Below are 24,978 nucleotides of genomic sequence, written 5' to 3'. Positions count from 1 at the left end.
CAAAGCGGTAGCTTTCTGGATAACTTGAGGGATCAGAGGAAATGGAGGAAGGCATAAAGAAGTCCCTGGGGCCAATCCTGGGTCAGAGCGTCTCTGGGGATGGCCTGATAGAGGGAAGAGGCTGAAGAAGTCTGGACATTTGCTGTTTTGGGAGTAGCAAAAGATCGCAACATGGACGACCCCATTCCAGAAAAATCTCTTCCGCTATAGATTGCTTGAGAGACCACTCGTGAGGCATGAGAATAGCTCTGCTCAATCTGTCCGCTATAATGTTGGTTTTCCCAGGGATATCGTTGCTACCAGAAACCGATGAGAGGAGATCGCCCATTGCCAAAGTCTGGCGCTTCAGGGGTAGGACTTGGTTCCGCCCTGTTTGTTGATATACCAAACTACAGACATGTTGTCTGTGTGGACTGCAATTGTCCCTACGGAAGAAAGTCGTTGAGGGCTTGCAACGTTAAAAGCACTGCTCTCATCTCCAGGACATTTATGTGCAGATGGTACTCGAACGGTTGCCACGTCCCATGAACCATCCTGCCCTGATAATGACCCCCACCCGATCAGGGAGGCATCCGTGGTGACAGTGGCTATCAGGGACGGGGGTACAAAGCACCTGCCTTGGTGAACCTGAGACGATGTGATCCACCAGGCAAGATGCTGTTTGCATGTCTGTGTCACCAGAATCTGGTGACACATTGGGAGTTGCAGGTATGACCACTGTGTGAACAGCATCCACTGAAGGAGCATGTAGAATCGAGCCAGGGAAGAAGAGTAATGGCCGCAGCCATGAGACCTAATACCTTTAGAACCATTCTGGCCTGTACTTTCTTGCTGGCCAGAATGATCCTGACATGAGTCTGAATGTCTGAAACTCTTTGTTCTGTAAGGGTAGCTGACATCCGAACAGTGTTTAAGTTTGCGCCTATGAAGGTAATAGACTGGCAGGGCGATAAGGATGACTTTTCAAGTTGATTGAGATGCCTAAATGAGAACAAAGGTCTATTGTGTAATCCCTGGCTTGTATAAGCTGATGCCTGGTGGTGGCTGACAGGAGCCAGTCGTCGAGATCGGAAACACCTGGAATCCTTGACGTCTCAGGTGAGCCGTGACCACTGCCATGCATTTGGTGAACACTCTGGGGCTGTAGTGAGACCAAAGGGCAGGGCTCTGAACTGGAAGTGACTGGACCCCAGCAAAGCGGAGAAATCTCCTGAGCGTCTGTGAATTTTGATGTGATAGTGCATCCTGAAGATCTATTGAGCACATCCAGTTGTCCTTCTGTAAGAAGGGCAGAATTGACTGAAGAGTGACCATTCGAATCTTGTCTTCCTGACAGACTTGTTGAGTCTGCTGAGATCCAATATTGGTCTCCAGTCTCCCGTCTTTTGGGGACCAAAAGAACCTTGAGTAGATTCCGGCTCTGAATGGTCTATTGTAACTGGCTGAATGGCTCTTTTTGCAGTAGTTTTGCGATTTCTAACTCTGCAATGTCCCTTAGACCGGTGGTACATCTGGAAGGGAACTTGAGGGGAAGGGACTTTCCTCGAAAGGAATTATGTAACCCTTGGATATGATCGACTGTACCCATCTGTCTTGAGTGAGGGAATGCCAGGTTTCTGGGTACAGTGATAATCTTCCCGACTGCCTCCAAGGAGGGACAGCCGGGCAACACCTCAGGGATGCTGAAAGGGCTTATCAGAGAGGCTCCCTGTTTCCCTGGTTCTTGGACCCCCTCTGCCTCTAGAGCGTCTGTTGTTGTTACCCCTCTGCCTCTAGGGTAAACTGACCACGTGAATCCGGCGTGACTCCTTGGGATTTACGGAACCACATCTTACCACCCTTCTGTCCTTTGGGATAAGGCCTAGAAGGGTGGAAAAACGGACTCCAACAGCAGAAAGAGTCTTGCCGTCCTGCTCACACCTGGTCAAGGTTTCCTTCACCTGAGGGCCAAACAAAGTTGACCCATCAAAGGGAGAATTTGTGAAGGGCCTTACTTAAAGGGATCAAAGTCACATAGCCGCATCCAGGCTTGGCGTCTAAGAGCCACACCTGTGCCTCTCTACTCTAACTCCATCCGCAGCATAAGATATTAGCCGCATGGAGGAGTTAGCAATGGAATTGAGGGTTCCTAGCAAGCAATCTTTTCTTGAGCCCCTGCAGCTGTAGGATCCTGAACTACTTCTCCCAGCTCCTTCAGGATATCTCTTTGGAGTCTGGTGAAGTGGCATAGGTAATTCAGCGAGCAAAGGTCGCTGAGGAAAACATCCGCTTACCTATCCATGGTCCTAGAGTCCTTATTAGGAGGATGGACGGGCACGGAAGGATCTGCAAGTTCCTTTTGGTGGCTGCAGCCACCACCATGGCATCAGCGGGACACCCTTGGTAAGGAATTGTTTGTCACTAGGGGCAGTGATAAATTTAGAAGGCCTCCTAGGGACTGGCTCTACAGAGTCAGGAGCTGCCCACGCCTCTGCAATAACCTGCATAAGGGGTCGAAGGCGGAGACACCCAGGAGGTGGAGGGCCGAGATCCAAACGCCTCTAGGTATACTGACTCATCCTCAGAGGGATTGTTGGTGGGCCAGTTTCCCCTCTGTTTCAGAAGTTCTAGGATGTCTGAGAAGGAGACATCCTCAGAGGGGATCTAGGGATCCCTCTGACTCATCAAAGTCAGTATCCAGTGACAGACTCGGGAGTCTACATGCTTCCTCTTACAAGTCCTCTTCCTAGGAGGATCTCCCGAAACATCAGGAGAATCCTCGGAAGAGGGGAAATTCCCAATGGGGAAACCTGAGGCGGAGGATCTCTGGGTCCTGTAGCAAGAGAAGTGGCAGAGATGTCAACAGGTACTATAGAGGGAGGAGCTACGGGAACAGACTGCTGACTGATACCAGTGGCCAGTACACTCTTCATCACCTCGAATGCTCCCCTCCCAGGCAGGTCCGAGAGAACCCGCTCAAGAGCTAGGAACTCCGGGACCACCGAAGGGAAGTCTCGAGGCAGATGTCGGAGCCGAGCTCACCAAGGCCGAGGCTCCAAGGGAAGAGCGGCTCGGACAAGGGTCCGATGCCACTCACCCCTCGGAGGAGACCATGGAAGCCCGACCACGAATCCCTCTAAGGAAGAGGAGATAAGAGTAGAGGCTGAAGGAACAGAAGGGGGTATCCGTCCTCCAGCCGTAGCAGTAACCATGCCCGAAGACTCCAACTCCAAACTCTGGGGTAGAGTTGAAGGAGGAACTGTAACGGGTGTGAACCAACAGTCGGCTGCTGAGACTGACTGTGTAACATTTGGGCCAGTACCTGTGACTTGAGTAATCTACTGACCACTCTCTCAAGGTCATGATCTGACAACCTGGATGACCTTGAAGATCGGGTTCATGGTCTGCTTCGATAGAAGAGGCGGCTCCAAGGAAGGAGACCTCGACCTCTTCCTGGAATGAGCCATCGGGCGATACTATAGATCCTGTCGGAGCCGACTTCTCGGAGCCGACAGAACGTCTCGATGTATCGGCTCCAGCCGGAGCCGACACAGCCACCAAAGTAACGGTGTCGGATCGAGCCGACACCGATGCCTGTGCCACACGGGTGTCGGAACCGATCGGAGCCGACATCGAAGTGGACAATACAGATTCGGCACCGATAGCCATCGGCCAGAATCGGCTCCAGCCGGAGCCGATCTCGACTCAGTACGAGTCGGAGCCGAGGCCGCAGGCTTAGAAACAGAAGCCTGGGCCTTGGCAGGTTTTGTTGATTTAGGTGGAGCCGACTAGTTGGAGAGCCCTCCGGAGAGGCCCCTAAGAATCAACTTATGCGTCTCTCCTGCAGGACTCTCTGGCTGAAGGAGTGACAAATAGCACAGGAGTCCTGCAGGTGAAGAGGGCCCAGACAATACAGGCAAGAAGTGTGACCGTCTGTCAGAGACATCTTCTGACAGCACGAGTCACACTTCTTAAAACCTGAGACCCTCTCCTTAGACATGGTGCCGAAAAAACACAACACACAGACACACCAGTCAAAATTAAATTAAACAAAATACCAAGAGGTATTCTATAAAAAACCAACACACACACCCTAACAGGGGGGGGATGGGATAGGGAAAATTGACTAACAAAAAATTAAAGAGAGACAGGGAATTTCTGTCAGAAAGGGCAGAAAAATAAATTTAAACTATCAATAAATTAGTTTTAGACTAAAAGGGGCTTGAAAAATCACAAATGTGAACAACTTACCAGGAGCTGGTAAACGAGAAACGAGATCTGGGTACTTACCGCCTTGCATCATGGGATATGGGGCTGCCTCGAGCTGGTAAAAGGAGTTCTCGAGCTAAGCCCGAGCAAGTTGAGGGAGAGCCGAGATCTGCCCGAACCCAACAAGCAAGAATGAAGGCGAGATTGACAACTTAACATCAGATATTAAGTAATATAATTACTCAATTTGCTAATAAGATTACATTCACATGAAACAGAGGCAGCTGACTATAAAAGATACTTATGCATAAGCAGATGTTGAACAATGAGCATCTGAAGTGGTGTATTAGTGGGTTTTGTCAAATAGATAATAGATCATGTAATTTTACTTACAAATTCAAAAAAATGGAGGTGAGGCAAGGAACTAGAAAGGGCAGAAAAATGATAATGTTGTAGTTAAGAGGTTCGTAATTAAATGCATATATATATATATATATATATATATATATATATATATATATATATATATATATATATATATATATATATATATACACACACACATACACATATACACAAGACATATATATGCATATACCTATATCTCTATCACAAGGTTTATATCAGAAGTATACAGGAGGAGTGAGCAGTGTCACAAAACTGTATAGGGCTGGGAGATGCTAGTAAAATTATTCAGGAATTGGTCAAGACTTGTGTGACAATAGATTCTGAATGAAAAGAAATGGTTTGACGACATGGCAAGCTGAAGACAATGGTGGCATTTATCTTGGAGATGTACAGAAGCACATCCATTGATTTAACAGGTGAAGCTTTAGCTGTATTTTAAACGAGTTTGCATTCCAAATGAACTTCGGTGGTAGCAGAATGTAGTTCCATAGTTCACCTACACTATTTGAATACAGACAGTCACCTGTAGTGCTAGATGACTTAGTTACACTTATGAGTGATTTTTCTCCACAGTGTAAAATTCTACTGTGGGAGTAGTGCTGTCTTAAGTTGTTAAGGGCCAGGCAATTTTCTGGCTTACAGAGAAATCTGTGTATTGTAGTTAGCTGGGAAAGAGCTTGGTGATATGGTACTTGTAATCAAATTAATTCTCAGAGGGCTAGGCAGTAGTGTGTTATACTGTAATAGTTTACTGCAAATTTGGATATTTTATTACAACACTGCTCGAGTTTTGACAGCTGTGAAACTTGAAGGTTAGTGAAGATTGGGGCAGCATAGAGGAGAGATGGAAATAAGAAAGTAAAGGCTACATATCGTGTGGCTATGTCAACGAAGTAGGTTTTTAATCTGTGTAATGTACCTAGTTTTTAATGACTTTCTTTAACCATATATGATACATAGGTTCATAGGTGTTTACTAGGCTAACGACCACAAGACCCTTTTTAAGCCTAGACACGCATCCCAAATCTCTGACAAGTTCTGATGGTCTTGATAAGTGTAAACATAGGCCTGGGAGATGAACAATTTACAGGTTACCTGTTTGCATTAGAGACACAGGAGCCAAACCAGGGATGAATTTTCATTTTCCCATCCAGTTGTCCAAGTTGCACTTGAATTGGGCCAGGGAGGAACCCTGTGTCACATGGATGGGGAGTCTGCCCCACAAATGGGGCAGTCTCCAGGATACACACCTCTATCTCCAGCAGGTCCTATCTACATCACAGGCAAGGTTTAAGTCTTTAGAATGGGTAATTCCGGTACTGTTTGTTTTGTGGATATGCAGGAGGTCCATCAGAGTGGGGTCTGACAATGCCCTGTATGCCGGGCATAGATCTCCCCACAAGGGGAGATAACATTCTGGATTTGGTTCTCACCAACATGGGTGACCGCTGCACCTCTCCTATAGTATGTTCTTCCTTGGTGAAATCAGATCATTGGTATGTCTCACTTGAAGCTTCTATCCCACCCAACACCCCTTCCCCGGCCATAACCAGGCTAAAAAAATTCTCAAAAGCTGACTACAATCTCCTAAAGGGAGGGTATAAGTAGCTTCACACCACCACCACCACCCTCAGAGGATGCAAACCAGTATGCCAATGCAGTATACAAGCACCTCCATGGATTCAGCCATATCTAACAGAACTAAAACCTGCTCCTCAAGGAAACACAAACCTGTCTGGTGGACATCCTCTATCAACAGGCTTTACACAACAAAAGGAAGAAACTGTTTTCCAAGGGCAAAAAGGATCAAATTCCAAATTGGAAAAACTCCCTCCTCAGCCTCAACAAGCAAATTAGACCACTAGTAAAAACCTCCAAAGCCAATTAAGAATTGAAACTAGCCTTTGAAACAAAGGGAAATCACAAAGCCTTCTTCAGTTATGTCAGGAACCTCCATGACAAAAGCCCATGTTTGTTCTGAATTAGTACTTAATGGTACCACTTATACTGATCCTGTTGACTTAGCCAACCTGCTAGCTGATAGGTTCACCCACCATCCCCCCCAAAGGCCCATTCCACATCCCAGATACTTGTCCTGCACCTCACATCTCCATAGATCAAGTTTTAAAGGCCTTATCCAAAGCAAAGAACACAGCTTCCATGGAACCTGTTGGTATCCCAGGCTGCATTCTGCACCATCTCCAGCAAGAACTAGCTTCGCCATTGAGCACCATATTCAACCACAGCCTAATTACAGGCTTCATTCCAGCAGAGGGGAGAAATGCCATTGTCATCCTCTTGCACAAAGGTGGTGCTACTACTGACCCGGGAAACTATCACCCCATTAGCTTGACAAGTCTGATCTGTAAAACCATGAAGCATATTATTATGGATCTCATAAACAAGGACAGAGGCAATCTCAAAGCACTTGACCCCATACAATTCAGATTCATCAGGGGCAGATCTTGCCTACTGAACCTGGTTGACTTCTTTGAGACCGTCATCAAGGCACAGGATGAGGGAAAGTCAGTACATACAGCTTACCCTGACTTGGCCAAGGCCTTTGACATAATCCACCAAGCGGGCATCATTGAAAAACTAACACAACTTGGAGTAAATCCCTATCCCGTCAGGTGGGTGGACAACTGGCTCACCGATAGGACACACAAGCTCAAAATAGGTGCCACCACCTCAAAACAGAACTGTCACTAATGGTGTTCCCCAGGGATCTGTCCTGGGACCCCTAATGTTTGGCATCTACTTCTCAGAAGTCCAGGCAAAGACAAAGGGCCTGTGGCTGACCAAGTCTGCAGATGACTGTAAGTTGGGTGCTGTCAGACTCCCCAAATGATGTTAACATACTGCAAGAGGGTCTCACAGCAACAAACGACTGGTGCCAAAGTCATGGCCTTAAGTTAAACACAAAAAAATGTATTATCATACCATTTGGCAAAAACATGGCCCCTAGTGATTACCACATCAAAGGCAATCCTCTAAGCACACAACCTGTAGTGAGAGACCTGGGTACTCAGGTTGACAGCAATCTCATTTGCCCATCATGGGGCAGCAGTGGTCAGAAAAGCCTTTTACTTGGTTCATCTCATAAGTAAAGGGACTGCATCCAGAAAAAAGATGATTACCTCTCTGTACCCCTCCCTCATTAAGCCCATAATTGAGTATAATGCCCAGTTTGGTATGCACCTCTCCAAACACCTGCACCAACTGAAAAGGTCACAGAAATACCTCACAAGGGGAATCCATGGCTTCCAACACCTGTCCTATGAGGACAGGTTCAAATCACTATTATTTTACTCTGTATCGTACAGATTGCTAAGAGGTGATCTGTGTCTCACCTGCAAGGCAAATATAGGACCCTGCCCTACTAGAGATGTTCCATACCCATAAGTCTAACCCCTCGCACTTTACCCGCTCGATAGGCCTAAATCTAATATGCAACATCAACAAAACCTGCTGGAGAGACGGGCCCACCCCCCACAGGCCGCCCCGTCCTCGGAACAGACTTCCCACACATGCCAAACAGAGCACCTCGCCGACCCTCTCCGAGCGCAACCTTGATGAATGGATGGGAAACCACAAATTTGTCCCAGGGGTTCCACCTTTGTCCCTCACTGACAGGGGCGTCACATGCTGACTGAGGTTTCTTTTTTGGGGATAAACTCTTGACTAGGCTTGTAAGGGCCCCAGGGCCATTAGACTAGTAACCTTGTATGATCCTATGACTTCCTGCAAACTGCACCCATGCCCCCCAGCTCTAATAATGTAGCCAATCATGCCCCACCAAATAATCTACACACACCCACCTCTGACATGGTGGTTGAATTTCAAGTGGTCATCTGACGACACACAAGTGATTTTGTGTGGTTTGACTGTTCTACCACGGTGGTGTTAGCACAGACGATAGTAAATACTGATGTTCTGTTAGACGTGTTTTGGGGTAAAACAATAATTTTGTCTTGTAGGGTTTAGCGGCTAGTAGCAGTTGTAAATTATTTAGCCATGTTTCAATTGATAAGAAAGGATGTTGCGTTAGGTACTGGAGTTTAGAGAGAGATTTGGCACAGCAGACTAAGGGAGAATCATTAGTGTATAAAACTAGGGTAGCACCTTTTGTAGAAATGTAGGGTCATTCATAAATATGTTGAAAAGTATGGGGAGCAGTATAGGTATGTGTGGGATACCAACAGCTACAGGCAAGAAGGCGGAGAAATCAGTTTTCCATTTCACTGCATGTGCTCTGTTTGAGAGGTATCTGTGGACCCACTACAGTGAAGAGTTGTCAATCCCTATGGATGAGAGTTTATGCAAGAGTTTATGGTGGAAGACAGTTAAGTCAAGGAAGATGATGGAGGTTAGGCTTCCACCATTTCTATGGGTGCTGACAGTCTTAACAAAATTCAGCAAAGCAGTAGTTGTGATATAATGAGGGGATTGAAGCTGTGGTGGGTTGAAGACATAAGTTGAGTCACAGCAGAAACGGACCAAGATGTAAGTAACCACAGTAAGATGAAGTAATCCACACAATCAACGATCCTTGGATATACGTATTTATTCAAAGAGACGTGAGCGCTTTCACCATTCGGCTTCCTCAGACGTTACAATATACAACATTCACATAGCATTTAAATAATGATGAAATACTTCTCATTGGCGATAAAAAACACATGTCCTCTCTTACTAATAAAACATAAAACTAACAGTTCCCAACCTATACTTTCTCCATTTAAAACATATTTATCAAAAAATATATATGATGTAAAATGTTTAAAACATACTATAAAATACTAACTGATGCAATCAAATATAAGACACTGATCGCAGAGTATGTAAGATATGTAACAAACACAAATTCTTCATAACATAAAGGATGCGGAGATCTAAACAAACTAGGACGCCTAATATCAGATGACTCTAGAACCTCCCTGTGTCTAAATAATGAAAGAATAATGTGTGTGTGATATATACAATCCATAACAAACATTAATCACACAAAATGCAAAAGTCTAAACAGACACTAAACTCCTTCATCTAACAAAAACAACGGATATTATGGGTATTAGAGAACTAGAAAAACACCCTATATCTAAATGATAAAACTATATAAAATATAATATAATGAAAAGTAATATGTAACTGAAAACTAAAAAGAGCCTAAGGGTAAGCAATACGCTAGTTCTTGGGTTTAAAACAGCGTCTTTTCTTCAAAATAGGTTTAAGATTGACTTTTTCATTTAAACCTGGGGTGACATCTGCCTTGCATCTAACTATCCAACGTAACTCACATTCAAGTGTATGGTTGATTAAATCACCACCTCTTGAGTTAGGAAAAACCTGTTGAATGACGCTGTATAAAAAACTATGTGATGGACCCCTGGTCTTAACATGCTTGGCTAGAGAGTTAACATCATTACCTGTCCTTATGTGATACTGATGTTCTCTAACCCTCTCACGTAGTGCCCTGTTGGTCTTGCCGATGTAAAATGATTCGCATGTTATGCACCTAGCTAGGTATACAACATTGGTGCTCATGCAATTCGTACCAGTATCAAACCTATACTCAAAACCATTGTGTGGATTTATAAAGCTGACCCTATTATCAATCCAACGGCACTGGTTACATCTACCACATGCGACCGTATTAAACCCATATTCACGCCTTACATGGGGCGAGATGTTTTTGTAGCATAATAAATTCCTCAGATTAGGTTTATTTCTGTATGTAATAAGGGGGGACGGTCCTACTACATCACTAATCTCCTTGTCAAGTCCTAAAACATCCCAATGTTTACTCATTAATTCTTTCAAATGAAAAACATCACTACTAAAAGCCGTAACGGCTCTCACATAATCAGGCTTAATGGACGTTGCAACCTCTGGGTCAACGGCCTGTTCCGCAAAATACGGTCTCGCTAATGTCTCACGCAACAAACATATCTCATCTACTGTTTGGTTGAATTTGGATTGTTCATATCCTCTCTCCAAAAACATGTGTCTTAATTTCTCGATTTCTTCCCCAAAACCAGTGAGGCTCGGATTTAGCCTGGAAGCACGCATCAACTGCCCTTTCATAACATTACTGAACACATATCGTGGGTGCATACTGCACCTGTGCAAAAAAGTGTTCCTGTAACATAACTTACGATGGATTGAAGTATTAAGAAGACCAGAAGGAAGTCTCTCTATATTAACATCTAAAAATGAGATGCTTTCCCTAGAGAGAGCATGAGTAAACTTCAAAAAGCTCGTGGAAGCATTTATTTCAGTAATAAAACAGTCCAATCCCTCAATGCTGCCATGCCAGATCATAAAAAGATCATCTACAAAGCGTTTATAAAAACCCACGTTGTTGTTGAAAAAGGTAGACAAACAAAAAGGTTTCCTCCCACTGTGCCATAATTATATTAGCATAGCTATTGGCACAGGGGGTTCCCATTGCTACGCCATCCCTTTGGGAAAACACAGAATCACCAAACATGAACACATTGTTGAACAGTATTGTTTCCATGAATAACGAAATCAACTCCACCATCCTAACAGGAAGAGTGGACTTACACATCAGAAACTCTTGGAAACTTATTACTCCTGTATCGTTCGGTATTGTGGTAAATAAATTGACCACATCCAAGGTTACTAATAAGTAATGAGCATGATCATCCAAGCTCTGAATATATTCATATAATTGGAGCAAAAATTGCTTACTATCTTTAAGAATGTGTGTGGTAGCATTCACAATAGGTCTAGTATAGTATTCTACAAAATTGGACATGGGTTCTGTGAGCCATCCTTGCCCAGCTACAATTGGCCTCATAGGTGGAGTCAACACAGATTTATGGACTTTGGGGAGCCCTTGAATTATCGGTATCCGTGGATTTATAACCTTCAAATAAGAATGTAACTCACTGGTAATATCATCAGACCTTAAAAGGTCATCCAACAACTTATGGATTTGAGATACTTTCTCAACAACTAAATCCATCTGTATCTCCTCATAAAACCTGTTCTCATTTAACAAGTTCATCATACTCTCTTTATACCATTCAAAATCCATCACCACTATAGGCCCTCCCTTGTCCGCAGGCCTAATCATGATCGTATTATCAGACTTTAATGTTGTTAATGCTAACCTTTGATTATAATTCAAATTCCGCTTTCTTCTATTATACACTTCTTTATTGTTTGTTTCATATTGGTTATATATTCCTTTCTCAACTAATTTCAAAAAAGTGTCCAAAAGAGGATGTAACTGGGGGGTATATGTACTAATGCCCCTGAATCCTATATTGTTCTCATTTAAAGTTTGTTTACCAAACTCCAACTTGAGTTGTATGTTCCTAACAAACATACGAACATCTAACACAGAATCCACCAAATCACTGCTTGATGTAGGGATGAAACTTAATCCTTTATTTAGTACTTGTTGTTCAAATATAGATAATTCCCTTTTAGAAATATTCACAATCAACGATTTCCCACATTCTCCCACATTTTTTTCAATGTTGGGCCTCGTTGCTCGCTGTCCGATACTTTCCTTTTGTACCGACCCCTGCTTTGTGACCGTGACCTGCCCATGCGTTGTTGTGCTATGGGAAAAGGGTTGAAATTACTACTCGTACTCCCTCCTGTACCTGAATTGGTGGGGGGGGTCCTCCTTCTAACGGAGGTATCTGGAATAGATGCAGATGCAATATTATCAGGGATCCTGAAGCTATCAGGACCTCCCCCATTCACAATGTTCAACCGAGGGACCAACAAATCTTGTCCTGCTCCCCTCTGTGTCCCAACAATAACAGCATTATCACCATTAACATGCGTCTCACCTACCAAATCCATCCCATCAGTAATATTACTATTGGGTATAGAGGCAACAACATCATGTGTACGTGAAGCAGTTTGAGTAACCGTGCTATAATCCCTGTTAATAACATTATTGCCAGCTCCTGTCGAATTTACAGCCCTATTGTTATTACTGACCATGGGCCTGTTAGTATTATTCGCATTACCTAACACCCTGGGCCATGTAAATACTTGATTGTTTTTAAAATCCTTTGTGTCCCTTAGGATCTTACTTTTCTTCTGTTCTAAAAGTCTCTTTTCAAATAATGAGACATTATCAATCAACTTTTCTAGTCTAGCATCCAACATTTCACTAGCATATTTTGTTTTCATAGCATTATATACACAGTTTACAGATGCTCTTAAACAATCCTCTTCTTTAGAATGAAATTCATTCAATAGCTTCATGTAATTAAAACTAATGTCCAAATTCAATTGTTGCCATTTATAAAGCAACTCAGGATATGTATTACCTGACGTGGGCATTTTTAAGACTCTAAGTCCACGTGGAACAATCCTTTTAAAAATGCAGGCTTCAAAGTATTGGCGTTCAATTTGAAGTTTTTTCAGCCTTAAAAAGTCCAGTTCTAAATGATTCAGTTCATCAGTCAAATTAGCAACCAAAGAACTCTCAATATCGTTTACATCCGATTCCAGGCTTGGTTCATACCCCAGCAGTAGATTATCCGCTCCTCTAACACAGCGTTCAAACCGTTCGGTTCTTTGTAGTCCCATATCCAAATGTGGCGTATACGGAAGTTCAACATCATTCACGTTGTTCACGTTAGTTTCCGCCATGCTCCTCGGCGTGTGTGTGATAAAAAAGAAGAATCCAAACAACACACAAGCAAACACACAAAGCCAACGGAGCTTTAACTCTGCACAAAAAGAATAAATAACTGTTCCAACTATCAAAAGCATATGCAGAGTCACAGCAGAAAACGGACCAAGATGTAAGTAACCACAGTAAGATGAAGTAATCCACACAGTCAACGATCCTTGGATATACGTATTTATTCAAAAAGACGTGAGCGCTTTCACCTTTCGGCTTCCTCAGACGTTACAAAATACAACATTCACATAGCATTTAAATAATGATGGAATACTTCTCATTGGCGATAAAAAACACATGTCCTCTCTTACTAATAAAACATAAAACTAACAGTTCCCAACCTATACTTTCTCCATTTAAAACATATTTATCAAAAAATATATCTGTGTTAGCACAGACGATAGTAAATACTGATGTTCTGTTAGACGTGTTTTGGGGTAAAACAATAATTTTGTCTTGTAGGGTTTAGCGGCTAGTAGCAGTTGTAAATTATTTAGCCATGTTTCAATTGATAAGAAAGGATGTTGTGTTAGGTACTGGAGTTTAGAGAGAGATTTGGCACAGCAGACTAAGGGAGAATCATTAGTGTATAAAACTAGGGTAGCACCTTTTGTAGAAATGTAGAGGTCATTAATAAATATGTTGAAAAGTATGGGGAGCAGTATAGGTATGTGTGGGATACCAACAGCTACAGGCAAGAAGGCGGAGAAATCAGTTTTCCATTTCACTGCATGTGCTCTGTTTGAGAGGTATCTGTGGAACCACTACAGTGAAGAGTTGTCAATCCCTATGGATGAGAGCTTATGCAAGAGTTTCTGGTGGAAGACAGTTAAGTCAAGGAAGATGACGGAGGTTAGGCTTCCACCATTTCTATGGGTGTTGACAGTCTTAAAATTCAGCACAGCAGTAGTTGTGATATAATGAGGGGATTGAAGCTGTGGTGGGTTGAAGACATAAGTTGATCATCTATTAGACAGTTGAGAAGTTAAGTACGAATACAATTTTGTCAGAGGAGTTTGTAGTTAGACTGTGCTGGAGTTGGAATGGAAAATAGGAGACCTGGATTCAGATAAAACTGGTCTCTCTGCCAAAGAGGTTACATTTTTACAAATCACAAAATAGGAATCTGGAACAGACGAGGATGCTGAGGGTAGGCCATACTGATTTTAGCAATCACTGAATTTTTTTTCATGTGGCATCTGGCTGAAAGAATCATAAGAATCATGGATGCCATGCAACCTAATATACTAAAAAATGGCCTTGCTGAAGGAAGCTTTGGTCAAAGTGGTAAAACTCAAGAATATATCTAGAAACACATGTACTTTTTCCTGTGGAAATTCCTTAAACTGAGGAAGCTAAGAGACAGCACAGGAAAACAGTACTTTGCAAAGGAATCCAGATCTCTCACTCAAGTGAGACATTCCTGATAAGTTGAAAAAGACTCTACAAAGATAAGCAAGTTGTCTAAATAAAGACAAATGTAAACACCTTGCGGAATGCAGAAGGCTATCACAGGAGACAGACACTCGGCGATTACTCTTGGAACAATGGATAACCTAAAGGGTAATGCACAGAACTGAAAGTGTGATTCAGATACAGAAAACCTTACGAAACACTTGAAATCTGGTGCTATAGGAATGTGATGATAAAGATCCTTTAAATCTAGGTCACTAAAAAACAAAGAGGCCATGAGGGGTAATCACAGTCATGAAGGAACAACATATTGAACTTTGGAACTTTCACACACTGGATTAGAAACAAAAGACCTTGGATATCCATGAAGCTTCTTTCTTTGGTAATGGAAAAGAGACAGCTTCTATCACTCTAATCGAGTCAGCAGATGCTGAGTGACAGGAGGGGTGGGAAGAGCCAAGAAGTTTGATCAGGCAGATGAGGAAGAATTCTCTGAAAAGGATGGAGAGATTCCCACAACCATTTGTATCTCCGGTGAATCATTCTCAGAAATCATTTGTCTGAGATTTAAAGGCTTGTGAGGGTTGGGGGGGGGGGCATTCTGCACATAATCATTTAAACATGTTGGACTGTCCTTTTCTCTTGGGAGGTCCTACTTTCTTTTTGTAGACCCTGTGCCACTGCTTTTCAAGAGTCTGCTTATTTTGTTTTTAATAAAATGGTGCAGAGGTAGTTGTAAAACCCTTGACAACTTTAGAGAAGAAAGGCTGAAAAAACAGGGAACTCCCTTAATCAGCATATTCCTCTCTCTCTCATCACTTTTTTCAGGAATCCTCAGCAGATGTTGAGAACACAGCATCTCTATCCAAAAAATTCAAAATTTCAGCTTTAACAACATCAAGTAGATTTTGTGCATGCAATCAAGCAAACCCTCTCATACAGTTCCAAGTGACAACAGCTTTGGTAGAGGCATCAGCAGAATCATACCACACTTCAAAGTGTGCTTACTCACTTGAGACACAGAAGCATTAAGATTACAGAGGATTTTTTCCACAAAAGATGGAAAAGAAGATACAATGTTTCTCATTTTCTCAAAAGCAGTACACATACATTTTTTAACACGAGCTTGAAAATTAAGAATTCTGAAAATATGTGTGGCAGAAGATGACACGTTTCCAAAATCTTTCAAAGGCTTTCCCATTCTTACCAGAGGGGGAACGATTAGCATTCCCCTGACATTAAGCAGCAGCAGGATTTATCAAGGAAATCATTACTGTGTCAAATATGGGGTTAGAAAATAAAAATTTATATGGTTAACTTTATAAAATCTGTCCCCTTTCTTAAAGGCTAGCAATCAGGTATGTTACAGGTTGTAATAAAAACTTATTCCATCATTGGAAGAACTGGAGAAACTGGAGTAGGTTTAGGAATTTTCAGTTGTGATAAATAATAAAGACAGTGGAATATTGTTGTGTGTGTATAGAAACAATTGAATCATTCTGGATTTAGTTTCAGAAAAAAACACTCTCCTAAGAGTTAGAATCAGATGTCCAAGGACAGCAGAAGTTGTCCCCTCACAATCATTTTCCTACTCAATATACTGAAACCCTTCAGACAGTGGGCAATTCATTTTTCTTTTTTCAGTAACACCAGAACTGGAAGAGTCAAGAGTCTGTGCTAAACCCTGAGCTATGCCCAATAAAATCTCTCCTGTTCAAAGTAAGAGAGACAGGGGAATTTAAATATCTAACTTTCTACTTCTTTTTGCCAGGAACTTCTAGAGAAGCAGATCGACAACTGACAGACAAATTCTCTTTAAGGACAGGTACCCCAGCCTGGCTAAGCAGAAAGGTGTTCACTGCTCCTTCTTCCTTCACAGACAATAGTGGCTCTCCCCTGCTTGTCAAGGGCACCTAAATAATCTTGGAGGGCATGATTATCCCTCCCCAAAAGTCCACGGTAGTTATAGGGACTGCACCAGAAATAGCCAAGGATAAAGCTGAATAGCCTAAGGAAGTGGAACTGGCAACAGCAGAGACTCATCTGCAGCTAAAGAAATTTTTTAGTTTACAGAAGGGCCAATCACTGTTTGGAAATTGTATTCTTTTTGTGGCTAGAAAAAGTAAAACCTCAGGAAATGGTAAGTTATTCCATGGTAAATCCAAAAAAGATACCTGAAACCCAGGTAAGACTGACAATAGTAGTCAGTGAAGAAGGAAAGCACTGAAGCAGACTTGTTTGTGTGTGGAAAAAACACAGTGAAAACTACTTCAAACACTTACCCCATCCCCCAAACGTAAATTAACACAAGCATTAGTTTTGAAAAACAAGATAAAGCTTAGTTTTAACAATTCTTTACACAAATATAAAAAGTAATTTCCCCATGTCAGTACTACAAAGAAAGAACACTGGTAAATCTATGGTTTGGTTAAAATTAAATTCTGATGATGCTTAAGGGTTGATTTTATGTAGCACTCTTTCTGGGAAGAGCACAGGAAGGCTTACAGAACAGAGTATGCAATACCAAGACTCTTTTTTTAAGTGATGGCAACTAGGTACAAGGCTTTCCAGGAAGAAAAAACGTTAACCATTTTCCAAGACAAAAACTTCAAATCTACTTTCAAATGGAACTGATATCAAGTCTTGAGTATAAAACTAGAATCTCACAGAGATGCTGGATCTTTGTATGGCTGTCTAGAAAAAGCATCACTCCTCTCAGGAAAGGGCTGCAAACCCTAATAGAGGTCGCAGATGAATGACCAAAATCCTAATGGTAAGCGGAGATAGCTGCAAGGTAAACTTTAACTGTTATGAAGCTAGAAGACTTCTGATAAGATACAGGAGACCTGTTGAAAACTGTGGCTGAAAACTGAGTCCAGTCCCTTTTGAGTGTCCTGTAAGATTAACCTGTACCACTTACCTATACAGAGTTCTCTTTCTGAAGGTTTTTTAGATGCTGTTAGGAGGTGGACCACCCTTTGTGGGTATGTTCGGTCTCTGGTCAATCTGCAGTCATCATTACCTTTTCCAGGGAAGTCCTGCAATGCTTCATGAGGCTGATCACTCTTCTCAGCCACTCTGATGGGTTAAAACAAAGTTTATTGGTGGTGATGGTGGGGGTTATAACGTGGTTATCAATGTGACTTTCAGAAAAGTGACAGAGATTTTGTCTATATGCACGACTTTGTCAAAAGAAAATGAAGGAGATGTTTGCAGAGGATCAAAAGGAAACTGCTGTCAAGTGATCAACTGCCTAATCAGTTATGTGGCTTTGAAACATGGATTTTGACAGTGCCTTGTAAGCTGTGCAACAGATGAAAGTGGTCTATATGAAACAACTTAACATGTCCAACAACGATTCCCACTGAGTTTTTAAAGTACATTATGATTCAGCATTACCACTACAGCAGACATACATCATATAACAAACGAGTCAGTGAAGTTGAATAGGCAAATCACATACACTGAGCAGAAGTTAATGACTTTGGAAGATAAGGCAATGAGGTGTGATTTGTGAAACAATAGTATTCTGGAAGGTGACAAAGGATTCCACTGTTTAGAATTTGTTAAAACCAAGATGGAGAAAACAGATTTTTATCCAAAGAGGTTGTTGTGCATTGAGGTGGCCTACAGACTGCAGATGACTCTGGCAGACAGGGCATACAGTTGACAAACAGTGACTTCAGTCTGTTATCCGGTATGAAATTAAGCAAGTTTTGTCACTTCTATGGCAACTTGGGAAAAAGATAACAGTAGGAGGAAGGCCAGAACTGGTGAATCACGAGTCCCTGAAGACTTATGCAGACAGTTCTGTTTTTTGGACGCTATCAAGGAGGACAAACTTCATAAGCCAAATTTCAATGCATCACTATAGCAGTGTAAAAAGTATTTTGTTTTTCCACAAAAGTGCAACTGATTTACCACAACCCAGTCTGCAAACGGCAATTTCCAAAGGCCTTCTTTTACATCAGACTATGAAAAGGCTGGCAATTTCCAAAGGCCTTCTTTTACATCAGACTATGAAAAGGCTGGCTTTATTGATTACCAGTAAGCTCAGAATGCTGAGGGTGTTTGTAGGCAAATACCATCTATGCAGAACTTAATTTTATATCTTCAAATACAGTACCCTTGTACACACCAAGGCTAGCAAACAGTACAAACCAATCCAAACAGTAGAAAGTAAGGACAAATTTTGGACAAATTCAGAAGACTGCCAAGTACAAGTAGGACTGTAAATACTACACACAAAACATACACCAACAGTCCCTTCTTCTACTCCTTTTGGCTTTTCCCGGTTAGGGGTTGCCACAGCAGAATGGTCCGCAGAACGATTGGCAGAGGAGTTTTATGGAGTCGAGTTGCCAGCCCGGCGCCCAACCTTCCACAGAAGGCACACACACACACACACACACACACACACACACACACACACACACACACACACACACACAAAACTAGGGCCAATTTAGAGTGTCCAATCCACCTACAGCATGTCTTTGGGACATGGGAGGAAACCAGAGCACCCACAGGAAACCTATGCGACTGCAGGACGTACATGCAGACTCCACACAGAAGGCACCCTAGAAGAGAATCAAACCGGAGATCCTCTTGCTTTGAGGTGGCAACGTCAACTTCTGCACCACCGCAGCCACCTTATACACCACCAGTCCCTACTTATCACGTATTGTTACATTTCATTAAAGAGGGTATGCCTACCAAGAAAAATGCAGGAAGTCTTAAGCACCAAAGATGTTAGAAAATGCAACATTACATGCACACAAGGAAAACTGCAAAAATGAATCAGCATTGTATAATACTGTACATTACCTCATAAAGCAAACAGCCCAGAGACCAGATATCAGACTTAAAGTTATATCCATTTTCATGTATTCTCTCTGGAGACATGTAATAAGGTGTACCCACTAAAAAGAAAAAAATTAGAAATTAAACAGTTAGCAATAAAGTAAGCAAACTCGAAGCAGTCACTGCAGTACAGCAGATTAATGCTATGAAATGTTATCAGCCATTTACCTATCTCTATTTTTTGCATCTTTTTTGTGACATACCTGTTAACCATCTGGCTGTCACCTCTACTACCCATTCTTTTCCTAACAACGGGGCAAACGGTGTTCATGGAGCAGATGTCACTAAGGCAACCATTAAGGCTTTTTCTGTTTCTGGCCTATCTTCTCCCTTCTTGGAGGCTGACAGGAAGGGCTAATATACTTTCCCCTATGGGTGTGCAAGCCCCATGAAGGCTGCAGCACAGATGTGACTTTACAAAGTGTAAAACACATATCTATGGTCCATACTGCTGACTGCAGTGCCACTCTCAAGTTAGTTTCAATACTGCAGTAGGCTGAACCTCTTCCCTCCCTCAGAATGTGCAACCTAGCATCAGCTGTCCAGTCATATCCTTACCTGCACAACTCATCCACTGCCAGAGCCACTAACTGATCTTATGTCATCTGGTCACAGGAAGGGATTCAGACATCCACATCGTAGAATTGGAGGGAGCAGATGTATGCTTCATTTTTCACCCATACAATCTCCATCTGAATGCTAGTATGGTCCTAAACAAGTCAGTCTGACCAAGTATCTTCTGTCACCTCTGAATATATGAACAAACTGCTGTCTACCTGGTTAAAAGGTATTAAACACAGAGCTCTAGACTATGCAAAAAGTATACTGGTTGCACCTAGACCAAACGAAACTGAGCCTGCCAACAATGTCCTGTCTTATGTCCCAGAGACATTTTACCCTTTAATTCCACACCTTACTATGGAGCACTCTACAATGACATCACTGTGGCTCTGGTGTAAGTGAAAGAAATATCACTGAACTGATGTGTACTCATAAAAATGTATGAAGCTAAATTTTACAATTCCACATTAGAATACGATACACAAAAACAGCTCCATAAGATCTTTTTTTTCAGCTTAACATGCTTTATTATTATTGCCATCAGAAAAAGACAAACACAATAATGAAAATAAAAAAGGGTTAACAGTGCATGAATGCATGTGGAAAAACAGACAGAACAGCAAATACTAACAAACATTATTTCATGTGTTCTTAAAAAAATGAGTACAATTAAACATGGAAAACGGTCTCCCAACACTGAAAATATTTCACAAAGGTTTGTTAGTATCCCATCTCTGACCCTAACCCACAATCAGAAAATTTTAGTGGAGAAGAAAGCTACCTGCTATAGATGTTATTTGATAAAAAATGTGACATGTTGGCATTTATTCTAGTTTACCAAAAGACAGCCTCAAGTTCAATTTCCAATTCATCAGGATTTAGTATACTAGCATATGTCCATGACCTCCACAGAAGTACAAGAATGGGGGACAGAATGTAGACAGCATTATTTAGTGTCTTCAGATTTTTTAAAGATCAGCAGTAAGACCATCAAAGTCTTGAGCTTTATCAGATTTGAAATGTTTATCTTTCGAGTTAATTTATTCAGATAAATGAGAAAACATCGGAGATTTGTTACTTTGCTGGTTAAAATGGGAAGATTAGAATCAACAAGCTAAAGCTGGACTTCTTATGGGATTAATTTTGAAGAGGTGTGTATAACTCCACATAATAGTTAGCAAAAACAGCTGTTGCATAATTTGATAATATGGAATAGAGGTCTAAGTATGACTTCATATTTTTCAGCTATAATAATTAAGGCATGTAAGAGATGGAAAGGACACACTGTAAATGTTGTACACAGTTTATCAGACATGCATATGAGTTGACAGCAATAGTTTACAATGGAGATGTTAAAATGGTTGAGAAATGCATATACAATTAAAATGTTTAAATAAAATGCTTGCAATATTAATTATTGACCATTTCATAAGTTCATGACATTGATTCCTGAATTCTGGCAAGGAACATGGTCTCCACAACATCTGCTGAAAAGCCTGTATCTTCCACCCGCAAATCTAGATTCCTCTTGAAAGACAATACTGAATTGGACTCATGGAATGATAATCTATTCATATACATGATACACAATTTGTCAAACTTTTTCCACAAATTAGTCTTACAGTGACCAACATAGTAATTCATATTCTTGCGCCTATTTGTTATACATATTCACTATTTTTTAATTTAAATATAAAAGTTTCCTTAATTCTATGTTGTGAAATATTTAATATGCTAGTACTAAGATATCCCTATAACAGTAGTAAATAAAGGAAAATAAGTTTGTGTGTCTACATCTTCCAACATATGACAAGTTAAATGATAAAAATCAGTTTGTACATTTTTTTGGATCAATTCTAGACATTTATGTTGCACAGAAGTATAACCACAAAATGAGTTGTTATACTCAAGAAGGAACGTTATCAGGTCCAGGTGACATACCTATTTTCATTTTTTTTCAGTACTACTTCAAAGTCTTGAGTTACAACTAGACAAGGTTCATTAAATACTAACTCTGATAACTCAGTTTCAACCAAGTTATTTGTGATGGTTTGTTAAGCAGTCAATAAATGTGCTGGCTGTCTCAAAGGGTTCAGCTAAAATGATTCCTTCTATAAGAGTTATTCCTGAATGAGTGTTAGTTTTATAGGAATTTATGTATCTATAACATTCTTTTTTATTCTCAACCAAGGTGAGCCTTATTTCACACCTTTCCTTATCTCTTTTTATGTGCTTTCGAAAAAATGTATTGATATTGTTTAAGTTAGTTTTGTTCCTTTTGCTCAATTTTTTTTATAATTTCAAAAGTTTTGTTTTTTCTTATAAATGTTGACAGTGTTTGAATTCCACAATGTTAGTAATGTGCCCCTTTTTACAGTCCTTTTGTTAAGGACTGCAGTTAGTTCTAAAGCTTTGTTTAATGAAGTATGTAATTAACTGTAGCCACATACTGTTTCTTCTCTGTTACTAATGTACTTCAGTCTTGAGAATACAGGCTGTCCTTTATGTAACTGTAGTTAATTTTACCATAATATATTTTACAAGCTGGGTATATCTTTTTAAAGTGTACTACCTTGAACCATATGGTATTATGGCCTGACCTCCCTAGTGGTGCACATATATGAATATTCCGTACCAATTTATCCACATTTGCTGCAACCAGATCCAAGACATTACTGCCTTTAATTTTGATACTAACTGTGTAAAGCTGTTGAATGTTATAGTATCTAAATGTTTTCTTGCAAAGTTAGTAGCAGTAATACAAGCTACCCAGCCAATAATGGGATAATTAAAAATTCCTGCTAATATACATTTTGGCTGATCAAGAATCTTGTTCAAAAATCCCAACTATTCAAGCTGTCTACAGGAACACAATTAGGGCAGTAATAATATGCAATCATATGTACAGAATATTTTTGGATATAAATATTTACCGCCAAAGTTTCCATTTGTGGATTAATGAAGTGATTTATAAACTAGAATCAAAACACCACAGCCTGACTTTTCTTCTCATAAGTATTCATCTAATAAGAACCCAAGTTCATTCTGCTTGTTCAATATACTACTGCCACTACAGAAGTAGGAATTTGTAACAGTATTAGGTATGCAACTTGTAAAAAGCAGGGGTGTAAAGAATTATAAAAAAGGTGTTAAGTAGCCTATAAGTTTGCCACTGAAATATCCTGAACCAAAGAAATTCAAGGGCAACTTATCCCTACTAAACATACATTGATCAATATTAAACTCCTCTCAGTAAGTTAACAAAGCCATACTATAAATAGTACATGACTGCTTAAGCCCATGTACTAAAGGTGTGTGCCTTGGTGTACAATAATTGCTCTACTTTGCAGATGGTAAAATCTCGCTAAAGGCAGCTTTTATATAGGTGCAACCTTGTTCTCCATAAAAACGATGTACAAGGTTAATAGCCTCAATGCAGACTGTAATGATTCATGTTTATATAAAAGAGGACTGAGAGACTGAGGAAAGATCAAGTGACAGTGAACTCCTGCATTTTCTAAATTTTGTCTAAAAGAATTTGAACTTATTTGTCTGTTTCTCAACCTAAGAGGACACTAATCTTTAGAATTCTTCAGTGGCAAAAGGTTTAGCAGTGATGCATCTACACTCATTACTGGCATCAGAAAAGTTGCAGCAATAAAGTAAATATTTTATTACTTAATAGCTCTTTAAATCTCTTCTGTTGCATGATGAAATGGGAAATTCCTCCAACTACATTGCTATCTAAGGTAATAAGGGGAAGTAAATTACAGATAGATGGAGATGTCTTTAAGGGTAAATTTTAGACATTACATGTGAAATATAGAAATCGATAGGAAAGAACAAGTTTTAAACAAACTGCATAATGAGGTGCTTTAGGAATGCATTACTTAATATTACCACACAACACTCTCCAAGGGTCTGAAAGATTGAAGGTCCCCCAGCATTTTAAAACAGCATCAACATCCTTATAATACTTGCAAAGTTTAGCTCCTACTCTGTCCAAATTAGGGTTGAAGAGTAAATCATCTACATAAATGGTAGATTAGAAATCCTCCTTGGAGATCACCACAGCATATCTGGTTACAAAATATCAGAAGGACTGGTTCAGACAATAACAGTATAAATTGAGTGATAATGTCACATATATGGCTTTTGACTACAATTTTTACTAAGAAATCCTCCAAACAACAAGAAAAAGGGCTGTACCACAGCTACACAGGAAATCTGCTAAAAATTATAAAAGGCATGATCCTGCTTCTCTGTGAACCCATACGCTTATCTGAACATCTCTTAACAAATGACAAAACTGTTTCTTCATTCTTATCTTTTAAACCTCCTAATATTGGCAGACAATTGAAAAAAGCCATCCTTCAAGACAACAGTCCAAAAGTGACAGCAATTTTTAAAGTGACAGAGGGTTATGGCAAGCTGAATAACACCTCTCCCCCTAATACCTTTTTAAAGAATGAGAATCAACTTTCGTGGGCATACATGAGTGAGAGTAAAATAACCAGAACCACTCACAGGGGATAAGTTATCAATGGAGAAAAAGATCATAGTGGAGGGTTTCATATGCATCCCATACTGCTGCAAGCTTTCTTTGGTTCTCTGAACCAAAACAAAGGATATAGTATACATACAGCCCTTTCCATTTCTGACTCCATAACTATATCACATCTGATGTGCTGAGCATACCTGTATGACTATGGACTAATTTGCCTGAAGAAAAAAAAATACTGGCAAGAACAGATAGCTGGAAAAAAATTAAGTTAAATGTGACTGCAGTATTAATGAGCAATTACAAAAATGAAACTCAGAAGCTGCAGAATAAATAAACCTGATACACCATGAACCAGAAC

The 24,978-nt window shown here is 40.7% G+C and overlaps 1 protein-coding gene across 1 annotated transcript in view; it reads right to left on the bottom strand.

Annotated features, from left to right (window-relative positions):
- The window catches only part of NEK7 (NIMA related kinase 7), a 1,336,142-nt gene that overhangs the window by 314,699 nt on the left and 996,465 nt on the right, over positions 1-24,978 (bottom strand). Inside the window, exon 8 of the mRNA XM_044080252.1 lies at positions 19,520-19,614. Within this exon, the coding sequence (XP_043936187.1) occupies positions 19,520-19,614 (95 nt within the window). The remainder of the gene's footprint in view (positions 1-19,519; positions 19,615-24,978) is intronic.

Source organism: Protopterus annectens, chromosome 8.part0, assembly GCF_019279795.1.
Source record: "Protopterus annectens isolate FY-2018-M chromosome 8.part0, PAN1.0, whole genome shotgun sequence".
NCBI lineage: Eukaryota > Metazoa > Chordata > Ceratodontiformes > Protopteridae > Protopterus > Protopterus annectens.
Note: the sequence above shows the minus strand (reverse complement) of the source record. Positions and strands in the feature narration are given on the sequence as shown.